Source organism: Panulirus ornatus, chromosome 29, assembly GCF_036320965.1.
Source record: "Panulirus ornatus isolate Po-2019 chromosome 29, ASM3632096v1, whole genome shotgun sequence".
Lineage (NCBI taxonomy): Eukaryota > Metazoa > Arthropoda > Malacostraca > Decapoda > Palinuridae > Panulirus > Panulirus ornatus.
The window spans coordinates 22,385,498-22,397,672 of record NC_092252.1 but is presented as its reverse complement, the minus strand read 5'-3'; the positions used below and the strand labels follow the sequence as shown (position 1 = coordinate 22,397,672).

General features: G+C 41.1%; 1 protein-coding gene across 1 annotated transcript in view; it reads left to right on the top strand.

Annotated features, from left to right (window-relative positions):
* The window catches only part of SdhB (Succinate dehydrogenase, subunit B (iron-sulfur)), a 50,657-nt gene that overhangs the window by 32,222 nt on the left and 6,260 nt on the right, over positions 1-12,175 (top strand). The window contains exon 4 of the mRNA XM_071679399.1: positions 11,837-12,032. Within this exon, the coding sequence (XP_071535500.1) occupies positions 11,837-12,032 (196 nt within the window). The remainder of the gene's footprint in view (positions 1-11,836; positions 12,033-12,175) is intronic.

Below are 12,175 nucleotides of genomic sequence, written 5' to 3'. Positions count from 1 at the left end.
TTATGGGTACCCTTTTTTACCAAGAAGCAAATTATCATAGTGTAAAAAAATGTAAGGGAATGAGTGCATAAGGCATGTATCATGAGTAGAACTATGGGTTAATTATAGAGATTAAATATTGAAACTCAGAGCACATGAGATAATCCATAGCGGGTTCCATATAGTATTGGGCCTGATGAAAAGTTTATTTACAGTGCTCAAATAAGAACATACAATGAGACTCAAATAATGACACAAAGAATATGCATTGAGTGTGGAAAATCAAAGAAGTAGACTAGTAAAGTTTTATTTAAGGAAAGTGCATTAACACTACTGGGCATGTAGCACTCCTCAGGACAGAGACAAATTCTGTCTCTGTGTAGTTTCTCAAGGGTTTTGCAGACAAGAACTGGAATGCTCTCATCATCATTAAGGTCCTGTCTGCTTAACCCTGGGAGAGAAGAGGATATACATTTATAATTACCCTGGATCCCAGCTGGGGAGTCTTAGATGTGTGATGACTGATCCTGTGGTCAGTACCAAGGGTGTGCTTAGGGTATGCTTGACTTAGTGGGTATGTTATGGTGCGGCATGAGACGCGAGGATGGACCAACATGACCTGGAAGTTGAGGGTCGATAGTTAGGTGATGGACCCACTCATGCCCAGAGACCTGGCGGCAGTCGAATTACTCAAAATCCACAGCTTAGAACATGTTACCAGTTGATGCTCACTTACTGAACTTTTAGCATCAGAGGCCTGAGGTAAAGCCACCTGTCATTATTATGTTGTATGGCAGGTACTACGGTGTATTGTTGTTGTTATTAGCAATTGTGTCAGGATGCATGCCAAATTATTTTTGACACTGTCATTGGCCCTAGATATTAAGTGTGATAATAACCATAGACCCATGCAACCATTTACATGTTAAGATATTCCAGTGAATTCGTGCTTACCCACATTAATTGTCATATCTGGACTTGTCATTTTCTTTAGGTATTAAATGTAAGAAGGTTATTGGCCTTTCCTTAGCCAACAGGAAAGTGAGTAGTCACAGAATGCTTGGCAGTCCATTGGCCTAGTTGAGTCATTGATGTCTTCATTGAGATGTTTTACTTAAACCATGGGTTATAGTGATGGTGATTTGAATGCAAAGGTGACTTATGTGGCAGTTGAGGGTATAATTGGTGTACATGGGGTGTTCAGTGTTGTAAATGGAAATGGTAAAAAGCTTGTGGATTTGTGTGCCGAAAAAGGACTGGTGATTGGGAATACCTGGTTTAAAAAGAGAGGTATACATAAGTATATGTATGTGAGTAGGAGGGATAGCTAGAGGGCATTATTGGATTACGTATTAATTGATAGGCATGTAAGAGAGAGCTTTTAGATGTTAATGTGCTGAGAGGGGATGTCTGATCATAATCTTGTGGAGGCAAAGGTGAACATTTGTAGAGGTTTTCAGAAAAGTTAATGTTGGGGAGAAGAGAGTGGTGAGAGTAAGTGAGCTTGGAAAGGAGACTTGTGTGAGGAAGTACCAGGAGAGATTAAGAGCAGAATGGCAAAAGGTGAGAGCAAATGACATAAGGGGAGTGGGGGAGGAATGGGATGTATTTAGGGAAGCAGTGATGGTTTGCACAAAAGATGCATGTGGTGTGAGAAAGGTGGGAGGTTGGCAGATTAGAAAGGGTAGTGAATGGTTAGATGAAGAAATAAGATTGTTAGTGAAAGAGAAGAGAGGTGTTTGAACGATTTGTGCAGGGAAGTAGTGCAAATGAGTGGGAGATGTATAAAAGAAAGCAGCAGGAGGCTAAGAGAAAGGTGCAAGAGGTGAAAAAGATGGCAAATGAGAGGTGGGATGAGAGAATATCATTAAATTTTAGGGAGGAATGAAAAGTTGTTTTGGAAGGAGGTAAATAAAGTGCATAAGACAAGAGAACAAATGGGAACATTGGTTAAGGGGGCAAATGGGGAGGTAATAACAAATAGTAATGAAGTGAGAAGGAGATGGAGTGAATATTTGAAGGCTTGTTAAATGTGTGTCATGATAGAGTGGAAGATATAGGGTGTTTTGGATGAGGTGGTGTGCGAAGTGAGAGGGTCAGGGAGAATGGTGAAGAGGTTGTGAAAATTTTGCTAAAGATGAAAACCAGCAAGGTGGCAGGTTTGGATGGTATTGCAGTAGAATTTATTAAAAAAAAAAAGGGGGGGGTGGGGCTGTGTTGTTGATTGGTTGGTAAGAATATTCATTATGTATTGATCATGGAGAAGTGCCTGAGGGTTGGTGGAATGCATGCATAGTGCCATTGTACAAAGGCAAAGGGATAAAGGTGAGTGTTCAAATTACAGAGGTATAAGTTTGTTGAGTATTCTTGGGAAATTAAATGGGAGGGTATTGATTGAGAGGGTGAAGGCATGTACAGAGCATCAGATTGGGGAAGAGCAGTGTGGTTTCAGAAGTGGTAGAGGTTGTGTGGATCAGGTGTTTGCTTTGAAGAATGTGAGAAATACTTAGAAAAACAGATGGATTTGTATGCAGCATTTATGGATCTGGGGTGGATAGAGATGCTTTGTGGAAGGTTTTAAGAGTATATGGTGTGGGAGGTAAAGTTTTTACCAAGGATGTAAGGCATGTTTACGGGTAGGAAGAGAGGAAAGTGATTGGTTCCCAGTGAATGTCAGTTTGCGGTAGGGGTGCGTGATGTCTCCGTAATTGTTTAATTTGTTTATGGTTGGGTGGTTAGGGAGGTGAATGCAAGAGTTTTGGAGAGAGGGGCAAGTATGCCGTCTGTTGTGGATGAGAGGGCTTGGGAAGTGAGTCAGTTGTTGTTTGCTGATGATACAGCGCTGGTGGCTGATTTGGGTGAGATACTGCAGAAGTTGGTGACTGAGTTTGGTAAAGTTTGTGAAAAAAGAAAGTTGAGAGTAAATGTGAATAAGAGCAAGGTTATTAGGTTCTGAAGGGTTGAGGGACAAGTTAATTGGGAGGTAAGTTTGAATGGAGAAAAAATGGAGGAAGTGAAGGATTTTAGATATCTAGGAGTAGACTTGCAGCAGCGGATGGAACCATGGATCGGAAGTGAGTCACAGTGTGGTGGAGGGAACAAAGGTCCTGGGAGCATTGAAGAAAGTGTGGAAGGTGAGAACGTTATCTTGGAGAGCAAAAATGGGTATGGTTGAAGGAATAGTGGTTCCAACAATGCTATATGGTTGTGAGGCATGTAGGGCTATAGATTGGGTGGTGCATAGGAGGATGGATGTGTTGGCAATGTGTTTTAGGACAATACGTGGTGTGAGGTGGTTTGATCGAGTAAGTAACGAAAGGGTAAGAGAGATTTGTGGTAATAAATAGAGTGTGGTTGAGAGAGCAGAAGAGGATGTGTTGAAATGGTTTGGACACATGAAGAGAATGAGTGAGGAAAATTGACTAAAAGGATATATGTGTCAGAGATGGAGGGAAGAAGGAGAAGTGGGAGACCAAATTGGAGGTGGTAGGATGGAGTGAAAAAGTTTTTGAGCGATTGGGGCCTGAACGTACAGGAGGGTGAAAGGCGTGCAAGGAATAGAGTGAATTGGAACGATGTGGTACACTGGGGTCGACGAGCTGTCAGTTGATTGAATCAGGGCATGTGAAACATCTGGAGGTAAACCATGGAAAAGTGTGTGGGGCCTGGATGTGGAAAGGGAGCTGTGGTTTCGGTGCAGTACACATGACAGCTAGAGACTGAGTGCAAACGAATGTGGCCTTTTTTGTCTGTTCCTGGCATTGCCTCACCGGAGGGGGGATGCTATTTTGTGTGTGGCGGGGCGGCGATGGGAATGGATGAAGGCAGCAAGTATGGATATGTACATGGGTATATATGTGTATGTCTGTGTATGTATATGTATGTATGCGTTGAAATATATATGTATGTATATGTGCGTGTGTCGGCATTTATGTATATACATGTGTATGTGGGTGGGTTGTGCCATTCCTCATCCATTTCATTGTGCTACCTCGCTAACATGGGAGACGGCGATTAAGCGTAATAAAAAGAAAATAATAGTATATATATATTTTTCTATTGTTATACTTAATTGCCATCTCCCACGTCAGCAAGGTAGCGCAAGGAAACAGACAAGGAATGGCCCAACCCACCCTGTATACATGTATATACATAAATGCCCATATACACATATATACATACATATACATTTCACTGTATACATACATATACATACACAGACATATACATTTATACACATGTACATATTCTTACTTGCTGTATTTATCCATTCCCATCACCACCCCGCCACACATGAAATAGCTTCCCCCACCACCACCACCAGTGAGGTAGCTCCAGGAAAAGACAAAAAATGCCACATTAGTTCACATTCAGTCTTTAGGTGTCATGTGTAATGCACCGAAACCACAGCTCCCTATCCACATCCAGTCCCCCCAAGACCTTTCCATGGTTTACCCCAGACACTTCACATGCCCTTGTTGAGTCCATTGAGAGCACATTGACCCTGGTATACCACATCATTTCAATTCACTCTATTCCTTGCATGCCTCCCACCCTCTTGTATGTTCAGGCCCTGATCGCTCAAAATCATTTTCACTTCATCCTTCCACGTCCAATTTGGTCTCCGCTTCTCCTTGTTCCCTCCACCTCTGACACATTTATTCTCTTTACCAGTCTTTCCTCACTTATTCTCTCCATATGTCTAAACCATTTCAACACACTCTCTTCTGCTTTCTCAACTACACTCTTTATTTCCTTACATCTCTCTAACCCTTTCATTACTTACTCTATTAAACCACCTCACATCACATATTGTCCTCAAACATTTCATTTCCAACACATCCACCCTCCTCTGTATGACCCTGTCTATGGCTCATTCCTTGTAACCATATAATATTGTTGGAACTCTGCTCTAAGAAATAATGTTCTCTCCTACACATTCATCATCGTTCCCAAAACCTTCGTACAACCCTATCAATAGCCCATGCCTCGCAACCATATAATATTGTTGGAATCACTATTCCTTCAATCATACCCATTTATGCTCTGAGATAAAATTCTCTCCTTCCAGGTATTGGTATTCTTCATCGCTCCCGAAACCTTTGCCTCGTCCCCCACCCTATGACTTGCTTCTGCTTCCATGGTTCCATTCACTGCTGAGTCCACTTCCAGATATCTAAAACACTTCACTTCCTCCAATTTTTCTCCATTCAAACTTACATCCCAATTATCTTGTCCTTCAACCCTACTGAACCTAATAACCTTGCTCTTATTCACATTTTCTCTCAACTTTCTCCATTCACACACTGTACCAAACTCAGTCACCAACTTCTGCAGTATCTCACTTGAATCACCCGCATTGCTGTATCATTGGCGAACAACATCTAACTCACTTCCCAGGCGTTTTCATCCCAACAGACTGCACACTCATCCCTTTCTCCAAAACTCTTGCATTTACCTCCCTTACCACTCCATCAATAAACAAATTAAACAACCATGGGGAAATCACACACCCATGCTGTAGACTGACCTTCCCTGGAAACCAATCACTCACCTTTTTTCCTACTCATGCACATGCCTTACATCCTTGTCAAGAACTTTTCACTGCTTCTAACAGCTTACCTTCCACACCATATACTCTTATGACCTTCCACAAGGCATCCCTATCAACCCCATCATATTCCCTTTCCATATCCATAATGCTACATACAAATCCATCTGTTTTTCTAAGTATTTCTTTCACACATTCCTCAAACCAAACACCTGATACATACATCCTCTACCACTTCTGAAACCACGCTGCTCCTCTGCAATCTGATGCTATGTACATACCTTCACCCTCTCAGTCAACACCCTCCCATACAATTTCCCAGGAATACTCAACAAACTTATGCCTCTATAGTTTGAACACACCCTTATTCCCTTTGTCTTTTTACAATGGCACTATGCATGCATTCTGCCAATCTTCAGGTACTTCACCATGATCCATATATCCACTGAATATCCTTACCAACCAAGCAACAACACAATTGCCCCCTTTCTTGTTAAATTCAACTGCAATACCATCCATACACACCAACTGGCCAAATTTCATTTTCCACAAAGCTTTCGTTACCTTTTCTTTCTTAACCAGATCATTAACCAGATCATACACCACCCTGATCAAAACACCCTACATTTGCCACTCTATCATCAAACACATTCAACAAACCTTCAAAATACTCACTCCATCACCTTCTCACTTCATCACTTCCTTTTATTACTTCCCCTCTTACCCCCTTCACCTTCGTTCTCATTTACCTTGTCTTACACACATTATTTACCTCCTTCCAGAGCATCTTTTTACTCTCCATAAAGTTTAATTATACTCTATCACACCCAACTCTCACTTGTCCTTTTTTTCAACCCTTGCACCTTCCTCTTGACCTCCTGTCACTTTTATACATCTCCCAGTCATTTGCACTCCTTTCTTGTAAGTATCGTCCAAACTCCTCTCTTTTGTCTTTCACTAACAAGTTTACTTCTTCATTCCACCACTCGCTACCTTTTCTAATCTGCCCACCTTCCACGTTTCTCATGCCACATGCATCTTGCACATGCCATCACTGCTTCCCTAAGTACGTCCCATTCCTCACCCACTACCCTCATGTCATTTGCTCTCACTGTTTGCCATTCTGCACTCAATCTCTCTGGGTATTTCTTCACACAAGTCTTCTTTCCAAGCTCACTTACCCACAACACTCTCTTCTCCCCATCATTTTCTCTTCTTTTTTGAAAACCTCTACAAATCTTCACCTTCACCTCTACATTATAGTGAACAGACGTCCCACCAGCTACCCCTCTCAGCACATTAAGACCCAAAAGTTTCTCTTTTACACACCTATCTGTTATCACGTAATCTAATAATGCCCATTGACCATTTCTCCTACTCATATATGTATACCTATGTATATCTTTTTAAACCAGGTATTTTCAGTCACCAGTCTCTTTCAGCACACAAATCCACAAGCTCTTCACCATTTCCATTCACAACACAAAACCCCATGCACACCAATTATACCCTCAACTGCCACAATACTCAGCTTCATATTTAAATCACTCACCATAGGAATTGGCGAGAGTGCTTATGTGGAAAAAAAGTAATAATACTACTGAAGTCTGAGTTGGGTTGTGTTGCTTTTAAGAAGATAGTAGAACTAGCCCAGTAGTCCCATTTTGATTAGACAGGAAGTAAGACCAGCAATCCTAACATGGAGAGTATAAGATACTTCCAGGCACCACTTTAATGTTTCTCAGTGAGGATGGTAGTGGCTGGGTGGCTGTTGAGGCCCAGATCGTTGAAAATCCTTTTCACTCTATCCTTCTGTCTCTGATTTGGTCTCACCATTTTCCTTGTTCATTTCACTTCTGACACAATCATTCTTTTTGTCTACCTTTTCTTTCTCATTCTCTCAGGCTTTCTCAGCCACACCCTTTTTATTGCCACACATCACTTACCGTTTCATTACTTACTTGACCAAATCACCTTACACCACATGTGTATGTGGGTGGGTTGTGCCATTCCTCATCCTTTCATTGTGCTACCTCGCTAACATGGGAGACAACAAATCTACACCCCTCTGCACAACCCTACTTATAGCCCATGCCTCACAATCATATAATATTGTTGAGACTACTGTTCCTTCATGCATACCCTTTTTTGCCCCTCCAGATTGTGTTCTCTCTTTCCACACATTCATCATCGTTCCCATAACCTTCTCCTCCCTCCTGCTTCCATGGTTCCATTTGCTGCCTCGTCTACTCCCAGTTATCTAAAACACTTCACTTCCACTTCCTTCAGTTTTTTGCTTTCAAAACTTACATCCAATCTACCTTATCCCTCAACCCTCTTATTCACATTCACTCTGAACTTTATCCTTTCACACACTCTTTCATACTCACTCACCAACTACTGCAAAATCTCATGCGAATCAGTCACTGGTGGTATATCATCAGCAGAAAACTGACTCACTTCTCAGGTCCTCTGGTCCCCCACAGACTGCATACTTGCCCCATTCTCCAAGACTCTTACATTTACCTCCCTCACCACCTTATCCATAAATGGATTGAAAAACCATGGTGGTATCACACACCCCTGCTGCAGACCAGCCTTCACTTGGAACCATTCACTTTTTTCTCTTCTTACTTGTACACATTCTTTACACCCTTGGTAAAAACCTCTCTTTCTAGCAGCTTTTACTGTCCAAATCTGTCTTTTCTCTTTCACTAGCAACTTTACTTCTTCATCCCACCACTCACAACCCTTTCATATCTGCCCAATTCTCATCTTTCAAATACCATGTGCAATCACTGCTTCCCTAAATCCTTCCCATTCCTTACCCATTCCTCTTGATTCATTTACTCTCAACATTTGCCATTCTACACTCAACCTCTCCTAGTATTTCTTCACGCAGGTTTCCTTTCCAAGCTCACTTACTCGCCACTTTCTTCTCCCCAACATTGTTTCCTTTTTTTTCTTAGCCTGTACAAATGTCTACCCTTGCATCCATGTGATAGTGATCAGACATCCCACCAGCTGCCCATTTCAGCCTATTTACATCCAAAAGTCACTTTTTACACCCTATCAAATAATATGTAATATTGCCTGTTGAGCATCTCTCCTACTCTCATACATATACTTGTGTATATCCCTCTTTTTAAGCCAGTTTTTCCCAATCATCAGTTTTTTTTCAGAACACTATTCCTCAAGCTCTTCACCATTTGCATTTATAACACTTGAGTACCCCAAATATCCCCTCAATGCCACATTACTTACCTTTGCATTTAAATCCTCCATCGCTACTACCCGGTCTCGTACATCAAAACTGTTAACACCCTCTTAGCTACTCCCAAGATACTTGTCCCTCATGATCTTTGTTCTCTTGGCCAGGTGCATAAGCACTAATAATTTTTAATTACCTGTCTCTTGCCATCCACTTAAGTTTTACTCATATCAATTGAGAAGTTACATTAATACACACCATCACACACTCCCACAACTATTGCGTCAGGACTAGTACTACTCCTTCCTTAACTCTTGTCCTCCCACCAACCCCAGACTTTACTCCTTAGACATTTCCAAACCATTCTTCCCCTTTACCTTTGAGCTTTGTCTCACTCAGAGCCAAAACATTCAGGTTTCTTTTTCTCAAGCATACTAATCTCTCCTGTCTTTTCACCTTGGTTGCATCCACACATATTCAGACACCCCAGTCTGAGTCTTTGAGGAATATGAGCAATCCCTGTCTGGCACCTCCTTCTGTTTCCCCTTTTAGAAATTGAAATACAAAAATTGGAGGGTTTTCAGCCCCCTGCTCCCACCTTCTTTAGTCACCTTCTACAACACACACAGGGAATTCAGAAGTAATCTTCTATCTCCCCTACCTTAGTAGTGTATTGTCTTTGAAAATATATGGCAGTAGACTATATTTTCTTTGTCAACCTCTTCTCTATTATTCTCTCCATATGTTCAAACCATTTCAGCACACCAACCACTCTTTTTATTACCTTACCTCTCTCATACTCTTTTATTACTTACTTGATCAAACCAACACATCCACCCCCTTCTTCACATTCTCATCTATAGCCCATTCTTTGCATCCATATAACATCGTTGGGACTACTGTACTTTCAAACGTACCTATTTTTGTCTTCGTGAATGACTGCCTCTTTTTCCACACATTCTTCAATGCTCCAAGAATGTCCTCTCCCCTCACCAATCCTATGACTCACTTCTGCTAATGTGGTTTCATTTGTTGTGGCCACTCCCAGGTGTCTAAGACACTTCACTTCCTCCAGATCTTCATACAAACTCGCACCCCAGCTAACCTGAGCCTCTACCATGTTGAAGCTATTAACCTTGTTTTTATTCATTCAGAATTTCCTCCTTTAGCATGCCCTTCCAAACTCAGTCATCAGCTTCTTTGGTTTCTCACTTGAATCTGAAGACTGTCATCAGCAAACAAAAACCAACTTGCTTCCCAGACAATCTCACCCTCTATAGATTGCATACTCACCTCCCTCACCTATGTAATTTGAATAGTCACTTTTGTTCCCCATACCCTCATACAGTAGCACTGTACTGGCATTCTGCCAGTCATCAGGTGCATCACCATGAGGAATACACTCTCAAAAGTCTTGAGCAACTAAACAGTGACACAGTTACCTTCTTTTTCGAGAAATTCAACTGCAATACCATCCACTTAGGCCCTTTATCACTGTATCTTAAGCAAGGCTTTCATCAGCTAAACAGTGACACAATTAACTTATTTCTTGAGAAATTTACCTGCAACACCATCCACTCTGGCCACATTATCACACTTTATCTTACACAATGCTTTCACCCCCTCTCTTTTCACCAATCCAATTCCAAGATTCTTACTTTGCACACCTTTCCAACCTAAACACCACCTATGTGCTACTCTGTCATCAGATACATTCAGCAGACCTTCATAGTACTCACTATTTCTTTTCACCTCATCTCTTAGTTATCACTTCCTCATTTACCCCTTTGCCGTTACTCTCATTGGTTCTCTTTTTTTTCTGTTACTGTCAACCTCCTTATTTTTATTTTTTCTGTAACTGTTAACCTTCTTTCAAAACATTTCTTATTCACCCTGAAGTGTGCTGATACTCCTCCCCCCAACTCATTTAACCCTGCACCTTCCTCTTGACCTCGTGATTCTTTCTTTTGCACATCTGATCACTCACACTCCTTCCTGGCACGTAAAGCCCATACATTTCTCTTCTCTTTCATTAGCAACATAATTTTGTCATTCCACCATACTACACTTTATCACATGCCTGCCTCCCACATTCTGCATGGCACTCACTTCTCTTGCACTTGTCACCTCTATCTGTATCTCTAACCCCCTTTCCCTTCAGGAACTCCTTCAAGGGAGTGGCTGCGACAAGAGAATCTCCGTAATGGTGAACTCCAGCGCTGTTTCATAGGCTTTGGTGCCTCAGCCTTAGCAGGCCTCTGGCAGAGGGCAACTTCCTAGTACTACTACTTTTACCTAATTTTTCTCCCTAAGGTTCCTACATACTATGTTTATCTATTGCTCCTACCTGCACTCACTGTAGGAAAATCTAGAGTCACAAAGAATGGGTTGTTTGTGTTAAGTGTTATCAAGAGTTATGTGTGACAAGGAGAGATTGTATGTTTATGAACAGAATGTTAGCAGTCCACATGTGTGTGAGGCAGAAAGAAAAGGTAGCTGCCTGGGTGAGAGGAGTGCCGTTTGACAACCACTGAAGTGTTGGCTCACTTTGCAGCCATCACTAACCCTCCCGATACCTATATGGGTAGTACCAGTAATTTACCTCCCTGGTCACTGGCTACCTACCAACTACTATTTACTACGTATGATCTTTACCTCCCTAAATACCTCCCATTACTCACCCACTTTCCTAACTTCATTTACAATCACTTTTTGCCATTCTGCTCTCATATCTCCTGATTCTGACCCATATATTCATAAAGAATTTATCTCTTGCTTGGAGGACACTACCTTAGAAAAAAAAGTTTTTTTATTTCTCAAAACATACCTTTTTCGTCATTGTATTAAGTCTGCGTCTATAGTTTACTCCTGTTCCACAAATGGAAATTGAAGTTCCAGTCAAAACATGGTAACTGTTTTCAGATTTCTTTAGGTTCCACTTGATAGTATGCCAAGTGAAATTCATGAAATCTATATTGTCGTAAATGAGGAAAAAAGCAGATCATGTAAGAAACTGAATTTTTTATTATTTCAGTTACAATTAGTGAAGCTTATATTTTCATTGGATACATAATACCAAGACATTCATTTTGCAGCAAGATTGACACAAACCAAAGCAAAGTGACGAAGGTGTACCCCTTGCCACACATGTATGTGATCAAGGATTTGGTCCCCGACATGAATAATTTCTATGAGCAATACCGATCTATTCAGCCATGGCTGCAACGTGAAGATGGCCTTAAACCTGGTGATAAGCAGTACTTACAGTCAGTTGATGACCGAAAGAAACTTGTGAGTGGTGACTTCGTTTCTTCATGAATTTAACTTTTATGGATACTTGTTTTATATTTTGTGACAGTAATGTAGATTATTTATTTTCCTTAGAATTTTATTTCCTCAGTTGATACATCATCGAGATTAATACCATTACCTTG